A 19,500-nucleotide genomic window follows, 5' to 3' on the forward strand; every position below is an offset into this window, starting at 1 on the left:
AGGAGAAGGGGACAACAGAAGATGAGATGGCTGGATGGCATCACCGACTCAATGGCTCTAAGTTTGAGCAACCTCTAGGAGTTGGTGACAGACAGGGAAGCCTGGCATGCTGCAGTCCATGGGTTTGCAAAAGCTGGACACAATTGAGTGACTGAACTGAACTGATGAGACAGAAAGTAGATTAGTGGTTGCCCAGGGCTGGGGGTTGAGAGAACAAGGAGTACCAGTTAATGAATATGAGTTTCTTTAAAATGTTCTAAAATTAGATAATGGTAATAGCTGCACCACTCTGTGAAAATACTAAAAAAAAAAACCAAACCCTTCGAATAGCACTCTTTAGATAGGTGAATTATATGGTATGCGATTAATTCTCAATAAAGGTGTGTGTTTTTTTAAGAGTACAGTGTAGGGAAAAAGAGGAAGGGAAGTTTACAATCAATGGTACCTATCTTCAAATAAATTTGAGGTGGCAAAATAGAGTGCAATATTTCCATTTTTAGCTTTGATAGCCTAAGTTTAGCAATAGCCAAGACTTGCCATATTATATTTATCATTCTATCCTCAGACAGAAGATTTGATATTTTCTTCATAAGAACCACCTTTATTGCTTTTGTTTTAAAAATGCATTATATACTCAGAGTATACTAAAAATTAGATTCTCTTAACATTTATATGATACCTGTATCCAGTGTCCCCGAAGTACTAGAATAATAGTTTTCTTTTGCTATAGGTGGTAGCCATGTAAGGATGAAAGACTTTGATTCCACTATCATGTTACTCACATATATATATGGTCAGTGCTCAGGCTGTGAGATCAGATTGTTTGGACTCTTCTAGGCAATGTGAATTTGGGAGAGGTACTTAACCATAGTTTCCTCAAGTATAAAAGGGGAGTAGTAATATTTACTCCATATTGTTGTTCTGAGAATTTAAGGAAATGACTCATGTAAGGTATTCAGCACAGTGTAAAGTGCATAGCAAATGCTCAAACTGTAGTCCTTGTTAGTAATTATTATTAGAATATAGCAACAGTAACAGTGGGTTGAGATCTTTTAGAAATGGGTAAAAACAAGCTGTAATGTAGTTGATAACTAAGTACTAGCATCCTAAAAACAAATGAGGGCTGGAAGGAGGTATACTATTCCTTTTATCAGTGTCATTAACATTAAGCAACTATATTGTATATTTAATCAAGACACTTGGCTAGTTTCCAGCATTTATTGCTAGAGAACTCTAGAGAGCTTGCTATAGATAAGGTTGTGAAGTTGCACAAGTATTTTTCAGAGAACAATATGTGATTCAAGCATTGCTACAGAGAGCTGATATTTAAGGCTACGTTTCTAATCAGTGCTATCTTATAACTTGACAGTTTACAACTCCCGCCTTTCATTTGAGTAACAGGTTTGCCAAGAAATCTCCTTTTCCTTCTCTCTTGAGGTTTATTTGGCCAATATTTTTTCTATTAAGAGTAGTAGGAACTTTTAAATATTCATAAAGAAACTAACTTCTCAGAAGGAAACATTTGCAAAAATAATTACATATAAAATAAAATCGATTGTGAGATGTAAAAGAATTGGAATTTTGATCTTTACTTGTATACTTTAAAAATGGGCTTTAAAACTTCTCTGGAGTAACCAAAATTCCAGGAGAGACAAAAGGGAGAGAAGGAAGTTGAAAAGTGCTAAGAAAATTCATATCCATACAATTTTGCTACATGTAGCTATTTTAAAGTATTCTTGTTGTAAGAATGCTTGCTGTCATAAAGATCTGTTTGAAGAAACCAGAAACCTGTACCTAGGATAAAAACGACTAAAGTCAGGCCTGACCTACTCCCCAGACTGTGGTGGTGTTTAGTTACTAAGTCCTGTCCTGACTCTTCTGCGAACCCATGGTAGTAAGCAAGGCTCCTCTGTCCGTGGGATTTCCCAGGCAAGAATACTGGAGTGGGTTGTCATTCCCTTCTCCAGGGGATCTTCCTGACGCAAGGATCGAACCTGCATCTCCTGCACTGGCAGGTGGACCCGTTACCACTGAGCCACTAGAGAAGCCCTTCCAGACTGTGGTAGGAGTGGGTAAGTTACTTAGTCTCTTTGTGCTTCGTTTTTCTCACCTTCAAAAAGCAATGATACCTTTCCCACAGAGTTGATGTAAGGATTAAATGAGATTACATAAATAAAGTGCACCAAGTACATAATAAAACATCAAGTTTTAGTTCTTGATATTGCTGTGGCAGAGGCCAGAAAGTGGTAAGAGGAGCTGTAGCAGATGTCTCAAAGATGCGGATATTAACAGACCCTGCGAAAGAGAAAGAGTTTGTTAAACCATGGTGATCTTCCGAGCTATTTTCAAAGGGGCATGAAGAGTATGATCAAAAACTCCTTGTCCTCTGTCTTGGTAAAAGTCGTAAGAGCCAGAACTTATGGAAGGAGGTAGGGTCTGTGTGTGAGATGGGGTAGTATGTGTGGCAGGGGCTGAGGCCACAGAAAAATACCTGACCTTGAGGAATAGGGGCTGTATTTAGAAAACCACTAGGCTTGCTGCCACATGCCTGTAATATGACTTTTATTTTCCCTGTTAAGAAAGTGAAGTGACAGTCCCTCAGTCGTGTCCGACTCTTTGCGACCCCATGAATTGCAGCACGCCAGGCCTCCCTGTCCATCATCAACTCCCAGAGTTTACTCAAACTCATGTTCATCGAGTCGGTGATGCCATCCAGCCATCTCATCCTCTGTCGTCCCCTTCTCCTCCTGCCCCCAATCCCTCCCAGCATCAGGGTCTTTTCCAATGAGTCAACTCTTCGCATTAGATGGCCAAAGTATTGGAGTTTCAGCTTCAGCATCAGTCCTTCCAGTGAACACCCAGGACTGATCTCCTTTATAAACAACATTTAAGTCTTATTAAATATTGGAAATTAATTTATATCGATTGATTTCTATCAGAAGGCAGTCTGGGTTAAAAAACTGATGTCAAGTGTCTCACAGTGGAGTTAGAAGACTGGAGTTAACTCCTGGCACTTAAACTTTTACAGACATGAACCTGACAAATCATTTCAACTAGGAAATGGTTTCACCTGTGAAAAGGGAAAATTATTTACCTAGCAAGTTGTTGTTGACATTAAGGTTATTCATAGTACCTGGAACATAAGAGATGCATTTTCTATATTCTGCGTTAATAGAAAAGGTTTAAAAATTATGAAAATACATTTCCCCTCACCGTGTTGCCAAATATGCTTGAATATACATGACACCCTTTTAAAGGACTTTAATATTCTCAGCTAATACCAATGCGAATTAAAGACAATTCTGACATATTTCTCTCCCCTCACTGCAACTCTTACCACATCACACATTCAGATGCTCTTCAGATAACATTCTAATGTTATTTCTTGAGTACCTTTTACTAATAGCCAATCCTTGACTTGTCAGGCACTAATGTTAGTCTAGACTCTAGAAAGTGTTTCTACAAACAATGTCTTTTGGAGGCTTTCCCAGTGTCTGGCTAGTGCTGTACTGCCAGGAATTAACAATTAAAGTACGGGTCGCAAGACGGCCCTTCTCATCCAAGAAAAGCGCGCAACACTCACTTTGCTAGTTCAACTTGTCTTTTGCATTAATTCCGCTGCTCGAGCTCAAGTCCCCGCGAGAGGAAGCGTATTCCGCCTCACATGAAACAGAGACGGTTCGAATCATTATTAGGGCTGAAGGAGGGCAACTCCAGCAACTGAGCAGCTAGGGATTTGGAAGAGAGCGGGTTCCGCTTTAGCGAGGCCAGTGCTGCACCTCAGCAACCCGCCAGCCCTGGAAGTTTGTGAGTCTCCACTTGTAAGACTGATGGTCACCTTGACCCTCCCGGAGAGGTGGGGAAAGTTAGTCCTGGGCCGGAGGCGGGGAGTAAAACCGAAGACTGAGAACTTTCGCGAGCAAAACACGCCGTCACGTTTTCCTGTTTTCAGCGCAGCAAGAGACCCAAAGAGTTTAAGGGTGGCGATAGCAGGTGGCAGGACTCCGCCCACCACCGCGCTTCTCCCTCAGCTTGCACGCCCCACTCCCTCGATGAGGTCCCGCCTCTGAGGCGCGCGCGAAGAGTTGTTAAGCCCTGTATTCTGGGAATTGTAGTCCTGGTGCCGGGAGCCGCCTCAGGAAAAGCGACTCTGGCCTACAGACCCCGTGGTACCGTGCGGCGCTGGCCGCTCCCGGATGTGTGCCTAGCGCCGGAAGAGAAGACAGCCCCCCTCTCTCGGCCCGGCCATCTTGTGGGAAGAGCTGAAGCAGGCGCTCTTGGCTCGGCGCGGCCCGCTGCAATCCGTGGAGGAACGCGCCGCCGAGCCACCATCATGCCTGGGCACTTACAGGAAGGCTTCGGCTGCGTGGTCACCAACCGATTTGACCAGTTATTTGACGACGAATCGGACCCCTTCGAGGTGTTGAAGGCAGCAGAGAACAAGAAAAAAGAAGCCGGCGGGGGCGGCGTTGGGGGCCCTGGGGCCAAGAGCGCAGCTCAGGCCGCAGCTCAGACCAACTCTAATGCGGCGGGCAAACAGCTGCGTAAAGAGTCCCAGAAAGACCGCAAGAATCCGTTGCCCCCCAGCGTCGGCGTGGTTGACAAGAAGGAGGAGACGCAGCCGCCTGTGGCGCTTAAGAAAGAAGGTAAAGCAGTGGTAGAATGTGGGAGACACCCGGGATGGAGGGAAGGAGCGAGGGGACTTGGGGCTAACACTCGCTTCTGGGGCTCCGAGGGTTCGCGGGACACTTGGCCGCCGATATCCCCGCGTTTCCCTCAACTCGACAAAAGCCAGGTCCTGCGATGGTGCTGGGAGCGTGTAAGCCCAAGTTCAAACCGCCACCTGCAGGGATACTGGAACCACCCCTTCCCGCCTCAGGTCTGAGTCGAGAAGCGTGGTCGGGATCCTGGGAGGCTGTTGCCTTCCCGCCGGATTCCTTGGCGGGCGAGCGCATGGACCGAGGCTCGGTGAAGGGAGCCACTCTTCGGAGCACTTGTAGTGAAGCGGGTAGCGGGGGCTCCGCGGCTTCTTCCTGCTCAGAGCTCCCCCCTCAGTCTGCTGCTCTGAGGTGAGGTTGTCTCCTTTAGGCTCCTCTCTTGCCATCTTGTCCCAGGATGGCGCGGGGTACGCCCGAGAAAGAGGGTCGAGTTTTCTGCCAACGCACACACCCCCCACCCGCATGTTCGAACCTCTCGGATGTTGTGGAATAAGCTGCCCTTTTAGGTGCACACGTGCTTTATTGTCCAGCCCTCGCCCAGTCAACTATTACAAACTTAATAACTTGCTGGAGTGATTCAAGCTGTTGAGAGAGGAATTTGGCCACTCGGGATTGACCAGAAGTGGGAATTCTGAATGAAAACGTGATGGCAGGAAATCCTGAAACTCTTCTCGAGTCAAGATCTTTTTTATCTACCCGGTCGAAGCCCCGCGTCCCCCGACCCCCACCCCGCACGCAGTGTTTGGTGTGGTGTGCCCCTGGCCTGAGCCCCGTCGCTGTCACAGCGCTAGCCACCGCAGAGTCCTTTTCAATCTATGGCTTTTTCTCCCCATGTGCGTGAAGCATGGTCACGGGTCCCATGGTCAATGGGATTTCATTGGCGGGTAGTAGCTGCTTCCAGGTCATTGTAAACTTCGCGGGATTGCCTTGAACTTGGGGTTTGCACTCTCCGTCATTCCTGGTTTCTCTGGTGGTGGGTGAAAAAGCATAGCAGTGAGGAGTAAGGAAAAATCCTTAAAGATCCGAAGTAAGTAGGTGTAGGACCTAAGCTCTGAATCGTAGAGATTACCTCTGTGTGTTGAAAGTTGAAATTTTGCCACGTGCTTCAGAAAGGAGTTCTCAGCTTTAGTTGAATTTGATAGCGTTCAACTAATTTGAAAATGAAAACAATTGTGTTAGGTTTTGATTTAGAATTTTTAAGAAATATAGAGAGAACTTTGTGAGGCTTGGGATGAAGAATCTAGGTGGTAAATAAAACAATTATATTAAAATTACAGGTTGGAGAGGGAAGCACAAGTTGGAGTATTAGAAAGCATGCATCTTTGAAGCTAAATACTCAGCTAGTCTTTATAGCAGGCTATACAGGCTGTAGCACAATGTAATAAATCATTTAATTTCTATGTTAAGGCACACTGACTTGTGTGGTTATTTAAACTGTGCTCAAGTTTACCTCCTTTATGACACTAATTCAAAGAAGGTACATGAAAACATGGAATCTGAAGTGTGTTCACTCGTTTTGAATGTTCAAAACATGAGGTGTGCTTTAAACCCCTCAGTTTGATCATAAAGTCCGTTTATGAAACAAACTTTGACCTGGAACCTAGTATTTTAAATTATAGTTAGTTCATAAATTTATAAGCAGGATTGCATTTACTATTCAGTAGTCTTTCCTTGGGAAATTTTCCATTAATAGCTATCAACATTTTCCTTAGGTCAGCATTTCAGAGCACACTTAACCTTAAATTGCATAAAACACAGATTATAAAAATGTTGAATGAAAAAAATTCATTTTGAGAGCCTACTATGTAGCAGTCATTTCTAGGCATTGGGGAAGTATAGATCTGTAAACAAAGTCCTGGACGCTTGTAGTAGGAAGAATTGTTAACCTGATCATGTGTTCTGTGCCTTTGAATAGAGGTCCTGGCACAATCCTAGATATGCTTTAGGTAGGTATTTACTGTTTATATTCTGTGAATTTTGTAGTTTGTCTTTTGCCCACTTGAGGAACTTGAGAATCGACACCGCTGAACATCACTAAAGTCTATTCTCGTTTGTTTTTTAATGTTGAAAGCCTGGAATATAGTGAAAAATCTAGAGACACATTTTTAAATGTCAGTTGCTACTTGGATTTATTTGTAAGTGTTTTAGATTCTGTAAGCCTGATACTGAATATTGGAGTGGGGAAGCAAGCCATTGTTCATTTGGGTGTGTGAGGCTTGGATATTATAAGAACTGGTTCCGTAGCTCCACCCCATACACTACCTCTGAAGAAATTTTTTTAAAATGCCTTGGTGTAAGGTCTAACATTTGTGATCTGTCCTGAGAGTTTATGTGGAATGGACCTTAAAATTTCATTTAAGAGTTTGACATTTACCATTTGACTGCAAGCAGCTGAACAGTTAGGTGCATCTTGCTGGTGGTACACTTTCTTAGAAAGAACCAGAGTGAACCAACTTAATATCTTGTGAAATCAATTCCTCAGGTGACTGTCAGAAATTGTAGTTTGGGAACTAAAGCATACCTAAACTTTTACAGTCGTAAATTTAACCATCAGTCTACTTATTATCCTTAAGGCCACCACAGGGCCTTTTGGCCTTTGACACAAACAGAAAAAAGGTAAGGAAGAGGGAAATCAGTAAATGCTTCACCCATCATTTAGTGTCACAAGTTTCTGTTTCTTACATCTTGCTTAATTTGTATATGTGGGTTTTAAAGATTTTTTGAAAACATAATTGTAAGGGCAAACCAAAAAAAATTTCTCCATAATAATAGCTTCTGGTTGCATAACAGTGTTTTAAAATTAGGTGTGGTATGTTTGTATATGTTTACATACACACACACGTAAACTGCAGGAGGAAGAGGGGTAAGTAGCTATTTTCAACTATGGAGATGTAATCTTTATAAAATTTTTTTATTGAAGTATAGTTCATTACAAAATATGTTACTTTCTGCTCTGCACTGAAATGATTCAGTTATACATGTGTGTATATATAATCTTTTAATATATTCCATTATGGTTTGTCACAGGATATTGAATATAGTTTCCCATATTATACAGTAGGACCTAATTATTCATTGGATATAATCTTAAATGCCATTTGCTTTCCCTTCAGTTTTGTAATTTGATAAAATCATCAGTCTTTTTTTTACTCTTTTTTTTACTGTTCAGGTTATATAAAATAAAATAATGCCTTCACTGTCGGTGTGTTGTTTTTTTTTTAAAGGGTTCTTATCTGGTGATTGTGTTGGCTTGCTTGACTATTATTTGTAAATGGCTACTGTAATTAATCGTTTTTACTATATCATTTGCTTAAAATTTCTTTGAGTTTAGAATTTTAAATTAAGAGGTGGGCATCTTGAAAAGTGAGAGAAATAACTAAATGACTTCCAGGTCAGTTACAGAGAATGCTTTAGGGGGGGAATGGTTTGGCAAACTAAATGGAATTTTGAAACAAGTTTATTTAAATAGAAATTTTTCTGAAGTACTTCGTTAAACTTCAGAGGTGCCCATTGTTAGCCTTTTTCAATAGGAAGTGCTAGTAGTGGACTTAAAGAGTAGTAGTATTTTTTTTTTCTAACAGTCTAGGCCTAAATGTTCTGTGTTGCAGAAATGATTTGCTTATATGGGGTTTTTTTGTTTTTGTTTTTGTTTTAATCATTTTAGGAATAAGACGTGTTGGAAGAAGACCTGATCAGCAACTTCAGGGTGAAGGGAAGATAATTGATAGGAGACCAGAAAGGCGACCACCTCGTGAAAGAAGATTTGAAAAGCCACTTGAAGAAAAGGGTGAAGGAGGAGAATTTTCCGTCGATAGGCAAGATTGTTTCTTAATCTCTTCATGTATTGTCAGTTTATAGACAGACATCTTAACACATAAAATTGAACATAATTGCCAGGAAGCAGTGTGGCTGGTTAATTTTATCAGATTTTTCAGCAGAGTGTGTGTGTTATTAATGACATTTTGGTAACAGTTTCTGGTGTTCAGACTTAGATATCTTGTACTGAAACACTTCAGTTATGCAGGTTAGATGTGTTTAATTTTTAAGTATATGAGTGAAGAGCAGTTTTATTAAATTATATGATGAAATGAGTAACAGTGGAAGAGTGTATGCATTAGTAGTAAAAGAGAATGTCAAAATAATTTTCTTTCTTTGGGGAATTTCCTAGTTCTGATTACCTTTAACTGTTTAGAAATAGACTATTTTGAATTTTCTAAAACATTGAACAGTTGGGATATGAGCCAGTAAATATGTTCCTGTATTTTTGAGTCTTTGACTTTCCCTCATTCTTTTCTCCAGAAACCTTAGAAGTATGTAATATCTTTCATTTGTTGTAGACCGATTATTGACCGGCCTATCCGAGGCCGTGGTGGTCTTGGAAGAGGTCGAGGAGGTCGTGGACGAGGAATGGGCCGGGGAGATGGCTTTGATTCTCGTGGCAAACGTGAATTTGATAGGCATAGTGGAAGTGATAGATCGTAAGTCTTATATTGGTTCTTATTATACTTTACTATTTGAATCTACTTCTTTAATAAAACAAAATTTGAATTTCTAGACCTAAAGAGTATTATGTTAACTCAGTTTTGTTAGTTCTTTTTCACATTACAGTGGCCTGAAGCATGAGGACAAACGTGGAGGGAGCGGATCTCACAACTGGGGAACTGTCAAAGATGAATTAACGTTGGTATTCCGGTTCTTTAATGAATAATTTTAATAAAATTGTATAGTTTACTTTTGAGGTCTGCCCTTAATTCTGTTAAATATTTACTTGTCCTTGGGACAAGAATGGATGCTGTCATCTCAGCTACTTCCTTACAAGATGATAGGTGATTTTTTGGATATGTTTGGGTTATAACGTGTTGAATGACCAATTTTTTTATGTTTCAAAAGTATGTGATACTTTTCATATAGGTATATCACTTTTATTGAAATCTTATATTGAAGTTATTTGAGTATTCTATTGTATGTTTCTTCTTTTATAATTCTTATTCTAGCTATTGACCTTTCGGTGATTAAAAACTTAAAAAGCTTGTGGGGCTTTATTTTAGAACTGCTGCCTTTCTAGTTTTTGAGTAATGTGCTTGAGCCATAACTTGGATCAGTATATATTTTTAAATTATTTTCTCTTAGTGTTCTACAGGGGAGTAAATTGAGTAGGAAAAAACTGGGAATGTGAGAATTTTAAAATACTTCTGTATAAAGACTCTTTTAACTACATGTAAATGGACCTAGATGCCTTTTGTTTTCTTTCTTTCCTTAGAGAGTCCCCCAAATACATTCAGAAACAAATATCTTATAATTGCAGTGACTTGGAACAATCAAATGTGACTGAGGAAACACCTGAAGGTGAAGAACATCCAGTTGCGGACACTGAAAATAAGTAAGTGATTTTGTGTGTGGTGGTAATGCTTGAGCATTGCAATGTTTGGGGTTTACCAAAAAAACAATCTATAGGCTTAATGTTAAATATTTGCTTTTTAATAGGAGAGACTTTATTGTACTCCAGTCCTTCAAATAGTAGAGGAGTACTTTACACATGTATATGTTGGACTGTGATGGTTTGATAAATAGAAATGGTTATTTCTGTTTGAAATTACCATTGGCATCTTAAAAAGATATGGAAGATACGTATTTTAGTAAATCCTGTTAGCCCTGAGCACAAAAATTAGCTGTTTTAACCTGAGAATTATTTGCAAAGTTCAAAGTACTTTGGACTCTATAGCTGTACACATTTTATACCGAGACAGTTTAAAATGATAAAATGTGACTATTAAAATTAGTTCCTCCATCTCTTTGAAGTTTTTTCCGTCCACATAGAATGTGGAATACAGCATTATTGGTTTGTTTTAAAATGTGTGAGGAGAGCAAGGGCCAGAATATGTTATCATTTCACTAGCTTTCTTATTTCCTGAGTTTTTAGGTACAAGACAGTTTTGAAATTGTTTATGCAAGGGTTGGACAGTTTTAAAGACTCAAGTTATGCTGGTAGAAATAGTTTTGTGCCTTCCTCTGTCTTCCATCAATACAAGCAGAAGTTATATGTCAGTCATTTCTTTCAGTATGTAGTTTAAAGTCTTGCACTGCAGATTAATTAGGTCAGTAATTCTTAATCAAGGCATAATCAAATTATTTAGAGAAGGGATGCTTCCTAAACTCTTTTTCTCCAGAATTGTTCTTAGAGTGAAGCACTATTAATGATTAGAAAGTCATATTTAGTGGATTTGCTTAAGTAAGGAATAATAATTGATTTATTATTAGAAAAATTACTATTTTTAGTTATTACTAAAAATATAAATATATTATTTTCAGTTACACTATTAGTTATTTTAGTTATTACTATTATTAGATAAAAATATATGGTGTTGAGTGATGTCTTGAACTTCGTTTTATTTTATATGAAACTTACGAATATTTTGTGTGATAAACAATGGAATAGGTAAGTTAAAATGAACCTTATACAACACTTAATTACTTTACAAAGCTCAACACAAATATTGTTCCCTTAATGAATAACCTTCATTTACTTAAATGAATAAATATTTGATTTGTTTAAATATTTAAACATATTTAAATCACCTTAAGAGTAATCTGTCAAGATTATAACTGTTTATACATACAAACAGTTACGTAAGAGATATATTGGTATTGATAGGGTATTGGAAGCAAATTTTAGCTCAGTTCCCAGGACTGAAATTGGGGTTCTAGGTATTGAGCCTAAAGACCATGATGATGACAATAGCTTACATATGCAAGTGTACATTTAAGAAACACAGGTTTGGCAGAATTTGATTGGTTCCTTTAAGTATAGTTCTTGAGTTTTTGTTTTGTTTCATTTGATTCTTATAACAACCCTTGAAGGTAGATGTCATGGTTTCATGATGTGATAAATGTATGCTGAGTTCTGTTCTTGGCTGAGTTACAACTTAGTGACTGGGACCTTTTTTCTATCTTTAGTTTTCTGATCTGCAAACTGACAAGGTTGGACTTGATACTTAAAATTGCATCAATTCAGTATAAACTGATCTGGGGAGTTTAAGATGAGATTTGTCAAACAGTAAAGAACAGCATATATGGGAGTTATTTGAGCTCTGAGGCTAACTGAATCACCTGCTATCTTTGGAAAGAAGCGGTGCTCCCAAAATAGCAAACTTGTTTGGTGACAATTGAAAATTGAGATTAAATGGTGAATTCCTAGGTGCATGCTTTGTTTTTGTAAAAAGGAAACAGGATACTACATAATAGTTACAGTCTGAGAATTATATTAGAAATAACACAATTTGGTATTAAGTATTGAAAATCAGTATTTTATAGAAAGTTCCATTACTAGTGAAACTTTAGTTGCTTATTCATGTACACACTGGTTTGAAAGTTGGAGTATATATAAAGATTGGATTTGTAGAAATTAAAGGTTTGCTTTAAGTGTTATAAAAATGGATGAGGGAACAGTTCTCTTATATTCTTAAATATAAAACTTGGTTGTCATGGGCAGCCTAGATGATTACCTTCATGTGTGTTATGAATTACGTATTATGGAAATTAAAAATGTGTTTTAGCAGAAGCTAAATCAGATTTCAGTCACATACTGTAAGTTTTAAAAACAGTAGTGTGGTTTTAAAAATGTGTTCTAGGTTTAATAAAGCCAGTTCAAGATTGTATTACTGATAGATGATCATTTAAGAGTTTATGAATATGAATTGTATGTTCCTTCGTTATCCACATTTTCACTGATTCAACAAACAGTGAATTCCTGGTCTCTACCAAGTCACATGTTAGCCATTGGGTTACAAAGAAAACTGATTCTCCTTGTCCTTGGATAATCTAGATGATTACCAACCAGCTGAGGTTGGTACTTCCTCACTTACACTTGTAAGTTCTGTGATTTTATGAGCCCCCTGCCAGGTGTAATACTGAAACATCTTCACACAGGGAGAATGAAGTTGAAGAAGTAAAGGAAGAGGGTCCAAAAGAAATGACTTTGGATGAGTGGAAGGCTATTCAAAATAAGGACCGGGCAAAAGTAGAATTTAATATCCGAAAACCAAATGAAGGTGCTGATGGGCAGTGGAAGAAGGGATTTGTTCTTCATAAGTCAAAAAGTGAAGAGGTAAAGTGAAGTTTTGTGGTGTTTGAAAATGTTCAGATTTGTCTTGAATTGCATATACAATTTTTGTTTTAAAATTTCACATGGATAATCTGTTTATAAAATAAAATTTTACATATGATTATTTGAGACATATATTTCCCCCAAAGGAAAATAAACTGCATTATGATATATTCTTAAGAAATTATTCTTTTAAAGCTGTAATGTTTTTTAAAATCTTACTTAACTGGGAGTCATTAAGACTTGTATTAGGTTGAAAGGTTGGCTTTTTTTATGTGGTATATCTTTAAACTGTCTGCCTGTGCCATATATAAATAATATCCAGGAATTTTTTTTTTTTTTTTAAATACTGAAGTGGATTGCCATTTCCTCCTCCAGGGGTTCTTCCCCATCCAGGGATCGAACCTGTGTTTCTTAACGTCTCCTACATTGGCAGGCAGGTTCCCTGGCACTGGTGCCACCTGGGAAGCCTTATCCAGGAATCTTTAGTAAATCTTTACTGAAGAGTAATAGCTTGAAGACCAGAGAATTTATGAGTTTCCTTTCCTTAGGAAACTAATGAAAATACTTGAGAAAGACGTGTGACTTTTGATTTGGTAGCTTTTATTTAAGTCTTGGGGCACACATTCTTAGGGGACTGTCCCACTGCTATATCTTTTTAGGGTTTATGTGAGTATGAGCTTTTAGTCACAGTTAAACTGGAATGTTATGAAGGCAACCTATAATTTAAAAAATACAGTAAAATCTTTGTACATTTTAATTTTCTAAGCAAAAAATAATTGTGAAACAAGCTTGGAAATATTCTGCACTAAAGTAGAAGTTTAGAGATGATTTTTTAAACATGGGCATCATGAAAGTAGTATAAAAAAGTCTTGTGTAATTTCTTATCAGTAAAGAAAAAACATTTTGTTTCATTAGAATGCTTTGGGTTTTTTTGTAGTTCTTGCTGATAAAGTTGTTTTGGGTATCTGTAAAATCCAAAGAGAACCTTGATTTAAAGAACCATAGAAATTCACTTTGGGGAGATTATTCATTTGAACTAACAATTAAACTGCTTAGGATAATGTAAAAAAAGTACTTTGGCATCATAAGTTTTTGGGGTCCCAACAGAACTTTTCTTCAGAACAGGACACAGACATGAAATACTTTGGTATAATATTAGATTATTATCATTACCATTAATACCCTGCAACCTCTTCATGAATTTTATAGACATCTGGTTAAGTGTCCCAGCTTTAAATATTTTTTATTGAGCTTTTCAGAAATAATTATTACACAAGGTGATATATATAATTAGAATTTTCTGAAAATTATAAAATGTGAAATTGGTTATGAATAACCTTGAAACTAGGACATTTTCGTTATCAACCACTTAGAAATGCTTGGACCCTCATAGTTAGGCTGCTTTTGTGATATTGTACTTGAAATCTGGCATATATGGCCTTATCACTTGAATACAGATTGTCCCTGATGTGGAACTTTTGGGGTTTTTTTTTTTTTTGCTTTTCACTTTCAATACTACATTTAATTACGTGAGATATTTAACACATTATAATAAAGGCTTTGTGGATTTGTTTTAGATGATTTTGCTCTGCCGTAGGCTAATGTAGATGTCCTAAGCACATTGAAGGTAGGCTAGGCCAAGCTATGATGTGTTTGGTAGGTTAGGTATGTTAAATGTATTTTGAACTTAAAGATAATCAGGTTTATCAGGATGCAACCTCATTGTAACTTGATAACAGGTCTTTAAGTTTGTTGTATACAGTGCTTTGAGTACTCTTTTTTTCTTTCTATTATACTTATCTTCAGCTTCACAATAAAAATGAAATAGTTAGGGAAAGGAAAACACTTTTTTGAGAAATAGAGAACTGAATTATTGACAGCTGAGACCAAGCTCTTATTTCCTTAATTATTGCACAGTGCTATAGAAAAAAAAACCCCTATAAATTGATCCTGGTAGTTTACTTGAAGATTGGGGATGTAATCTGAATATCCAGGCTTCCTCTTAATTACCTTCAGGATTTTTCTGTAATATATCACCTTAAGCTTTTTTGCTTCTTGCTCTAGAAATTTATAAATGGTTTTAACTAATAAATTAATGTTGTTGTTTTGCAATAACTAACATTTAAAATCAGACACTTCACATAGTAATTGACTTACTTGCTAGTGATTTTGTATTTTAGGCTCCTTTAAAGTTAACATTTTTTAAATGTTAAAATTAATATTTTTTTAAATTAAAAAAATTTGAAAATATTTTTCAAAACCTTTTTAAAGAAAGACAAAAGGGTATTAGATGATTAAAGGAATGAAAATCTGTTTACAAATAATTTGTACTTGAAAATGTAATTATTAACAGTTGTAATATTATAAGATATTTAGAATGAAATACCCTTCAGAAAAGAGGATTATACATGTATTTAGAAAAATTAAAACATACTTTAGTATAGGAAGTTTCCAACTAGAAGATTAAAACCCATTCTCCCAAATATACAAAAGAAAATCAGGCCTTAAGCAATGTGAGATTGCTTGGCATTTTTGCAGAGTGTCATGTGGCTTGGGATGTGAATTTCACAAACATGATGACTTCATTTTAAAGAAGGTTCCTTTGGTAAATTTAAGGCATGGTTTTATTTGTGCACAGTTTTTGAAGGTTGTTTATGTAATGTGTTTCACTTGAATCTGTAGTTCTCCAATTTATATGGAAGGACATGTTTAAATATAAACAGAAAAGCATTTTGAGACATCTGTACACAGCTTCTTCCCCAAGTCATAGCTGGTATAGAGCAAAAGCTCTCTTTAAAACTTAAGAGATTCAGTAATGTCTCTAACAGAAATATATACCATCTATCTAAAAGTCTTCATCAGAGGTTCAGATTGGAATCCTAATCTGAAGGGCATATTTTTAAATGTATTTATTCATCCCTGATGGCTCAGAGCGTAAAGAATCTGCCTGAAGTGCAGGAGACCAAGCTTCTATCCCTGGATTGGGAAGATCCCCTGGAGAAGGAAATGGCTACCCATTGAAGTATTCTTGCCTGGAGAATCCCATGGACGGAGGAGCTTGGTGTAGGCTACAGTCCATAGGGTTGCAAAGAGTCAGACATGACTGAACAACTAAAACTTTATTCATACTTCACTGCTAAAGATTATAATTCAGTAGGTTTGAGATGGGGCCCAGCCACTTAAGTAGTTGTGATAATACCTCTAATCAAGTCTTGCTAGTATCACCTATAATTCAAGTTAAGGGAATACGAAGTGGAGAAAAGTGAAAGGAATTCTTACTGCTAGATTACTATAGCTGATCCCAAAGCTTACTTATTACCTGTTGCTACATTTTTTCCACACAAAGGACAGGTTGTAGAAAGCTCATTGAGAAATATACAACATTGCTTTCCTATCCATCAAATCACCCAGTGGCCTTCATTTGAAATTTTAGGCTCATGCTGAAGACTCAGTTATGGATCACCATTTCCGGAAGCCAGCAAATGATATTACATCTCAGCTGGAGATCAATTTTGGAGACCTTGGCCGCCCAGGACGTGGTGGCAGGGGAGGACGAGGTGGCCGTGGGCGTGGTGGACGTCCAAACCGTGGCATCAGGACTGACAAGGTAATTAAGACATATTCTACTCTTGTAAGTAACTTGATTGAGGGACCTCTTTTGATAGATGACTGACCTAACTCCTTTTGGGGACATAAGTAGAAGAAAAAGGTTGGCATTCCTTTAAAAAATTACATTTTAGGTTATATTTTTGTTTAAAGCACTTAAATGACTGTATAGTGCTGCCAGTGGTTAAGTTTATCACCCTTTATTGAACACTTAATTTAGTGCTTATCATGGTACTGTGCTTTTAAAAAAAATTCCCATTTTATAGATGATGAAATTCAGGTGCAAGGAACCAAGGTAATTTTGTGGTCTTTGTCTACCTGAAGTGCCAAATATCAATAATTGTCTTGACAAATCTTCACTGCTTTTTAGATCTCAGCTTAATAAAACTTTTGTGTCCAATATATAATTGTGTGACATTGATTGGTTGTTGATTCTTATTTTGTTCCTGACAGCTGGTCTCTTAGAGTTGGGATTCATTTTTGTCCTATTTTTTGTGATCTCCATTGCCTTGCACTGTGATACAAAACAACTTTTTCTGAAACATTTTGCTAGAAGCCCTAGTAATTGGTAGTTTTGAATTCTGATCTGCTTGATCCCAAAGTTCATGGTTTATTTATGAGATAGTATTAAAGTATTAGTGATAATTTGAATTAGTTCATTGTGCCTTACAGTCTATTTCAGAATCAACCATAATGTCCTGAATTCTCAACGTCTGATAAATTGGCACCCCATCTGCTTGATTGAGTCTGACAATGTTTAATTATAGTAGTAACTTAATATTCTAGATTTTATGGTCACTCATAACAGTGTAGTGATATTTTTTTTTCCCTCCTCTGTAACATGGGTTCTTTTTAAAGGCCAGCATTGTGTATATGGATCTTTTCCGTACTTTTTTGTTTTGTAATTTGTATTGAATATAAATAGCCATTAAGTTCCTTCCTATCAATTATGAATGTGCTGCTTAAATAGTTGGTTTCTTAGCCTGCTTTCATTGCCATTCTTCTTATTAGCAAGTGGAAAAAATAAAAGAATATTGAACAACAGTGAATCCACATACATACCTTGTGTGAATCTACTAGTATGATTTGTTAGAAAAACAAATAACCCATGGTGTTACTAGGAATTTTCTCAGCTCTTGATAGAAAATTCAGGACAGGGCTCATTGCAAATATTTGTAGTCCTGTTTTTTGTTTTTTAATTTTACTGGAGTTTACAATGTTGTGTTCGTTTCTGCAGTGGATCAGTTACACACACAGAGTCACTTGTTTTTAGACTCTTTATATAGGTGGTTGCAGTGTAGTCCTCAGTCACCTGTTCATACAGTGTGTGTGTCCATCTCAGTCTCCCAGCTATTCCCCTCAAGTCCTATTCTGATCCGTAATTTTTCCTTTTGAAAGTAAAAGCTTTGGCATATTTTACTTATTGTAATAAAACTTGTGTTGTTTTTTTTTAAAGAATATGTCTAAATGTAGACACTGGAAATAATAAGATTTGAGAATCATTAATTTTGCTTGTTTCTTTTTCAGTCAAGTGCTTCTGCTCCTGATGTGGATGACCCAGAGGCATTCCCAGCTCTGGCTTAACTGGATGCCATAAGACAGCCCTGGTTCCTTTGTGGACCCTCCTCTTTGAGGCTTGCATGCTTAAGGATCCCAAACGACTAAGAAATTTAAAAAAAACAAAAAACAAAAAAAAAAGACTGTCATTCATACCATTCACACCTAAAGACTGAATTTTATCTGTTTTGAAAATGAACTTCTCCTGCTACACAGAAGTAACAATATGGTAGTCAGTTTTGTATTTAGAAATGTATTGGTAGCAGGGATGTTTTCATAATTTTCAGAGATTATGCATTCTTCATGAATACTTTTGTATTGCTGCTTGCAAATATGCATTTCCAAACTTGAAATATAGGTGTGAACAGTGTGTACCAGTTTAAAGCTTTCACTTCATTTGTGTTTTTTAATTGAGGATTTAGATGTTCCCCCTATTACAAACTGGTTTTAAATATTGAACATAATAATATCAGTTTTAATACCTGCTTTGCATTTTCACACATGGTCAACTGGGACATGTAAACTTTGTCAAATTTTATGCTGTGTGGAATACTAACTACTTTATGTATTTTAACTTAGTTTTAATATTTTCATTTCTGGGGATAAGGTCTTTTTCACTTCTCATGATAGCTGTTATATATGCTAAATCTTTATATACAGAAATACCAGTACTTGAACAAATTCAAAGCACATTGGTTTATTAACCCTTGCTCCTGCATGGTTCATTAGGTTCAAATTATAATTGATTCAATTTCAATTATATTTACTTTTAAAATGTCACTTGCCCATTTTAAAAATCAGTCTAGACACCTTACTGGTAAAAGTTGTTTAAGCTACTTATTGTTGATAGACACATACTGTCAAGTGAAGTAGTTTTATGGGTGTTGGATTTTTTCCTCCTCCAATAGGGTGGGTGGAACAAGTTAATTTGGCTAATGTGTTAACATTTAAACTGCTCTGTAAAATAAGTGGCCGCTCAGTATGATTTGTATGTGTGAAAGGTCCCAAAATCAAAATTGTACATCCATAATCAACCCTTTAACTCTTCCTTGTTCGAAACCAAAGGGCACTGGTTAGTACGGTAAGGTTGGAGGTTGTTAATTTCTGGGGTTTGGAAAGTGGACAGCTTTACTTTATAAGGTTGGAACAGCAGCACCATCCATGAAATGAAAACCAAACATTTTACTGTTTCCAAATTTCCTATATTGCTATTAATTTCGGTCTTAAGTTGATAGATTCTGTAGAAGGTAACAAGTATCTTTTTACCTCTTCCTCTGTTAGAAAATTAGGTTAATAATGGATTCTTTGATCAAGACCACTTACTAAAACATACATGGAGAGAATAAACAGCCTTTCTAGGATTTTTTTTTAAGTCTTCTGCAACATTGATTAACAGGAAAGGGGCTTTATTTGCAGATTTAAAGATCTTTTTGTCACTATTAGTAATTTTCTATCTATGTGGTAATGTCCAATTTTAAAAATACTTGATATAAGACATTAAGTCATAAAATGTCT

General features: G+C 36.9%; 1 protein-coding gene across 4 annotated transcripts; it reads left to right on the top strand.

The window, feature by feature from the left end:
* The first annotated feature begins 4,207 nt into the window (after positions 1-4,207).
* SERBP1 (SERPINE1 mRNA binding protein 1) lies at positions 4,208-18,355 on the top strand. 4 transcript variants are annotated; one of them, XM_043461018.1, is made up of 8 exons: positions 4,208-4,646; positions 8,383-8,533; positions 9,056-9,196; positions 9,309-9,398; positions 9,979-10,098; positions 12,645-12,822; positions 16,256-16,429; positions 17,956-18,355. In XM_043461018.1, exons 1-8 carry the CDS (start codon positions 4,334-4,336, stop codon positions 18,010-18,012), a joined length of 1,224 nt encoding a protein of 407 aa, XP_043316953.1. In that variant the 5' UTR covers positions 4,208-4,333; the 3' UTR covers positions 18,013-18,355. The 4 variants fall into 4 exon arrangements, with proteins under 4 accessions (XP_043316953.1, XP_043316955.1, XP_043316954.1 ...); XM_043461020.1 differs by having other exon boundaries at positions 10,024-10,098; XM_043461019.1 differs by having other exon boundaries at positions 9,327-9,398.
* Positions 18,356-19,500: the final 1,145 nt, after the last annotated feature.

The sequence above is a fragment of the Cervus canadensis genome, chromosome 2, assembly GCF_019320065.1.
Source record: "Cervus canadensis isolate Bull #8, Minnesota chromosome 2, ASM1932006v1, whole genome shotgun sequence".
In the NCBI taxonomy this organism is placed as follows: domain Eukaryota; kingdom Metazoa; phylum Chordata; class Mammalia; order Artiodactyla; family Cervidae; genus Cervus; species Cervus canadensis.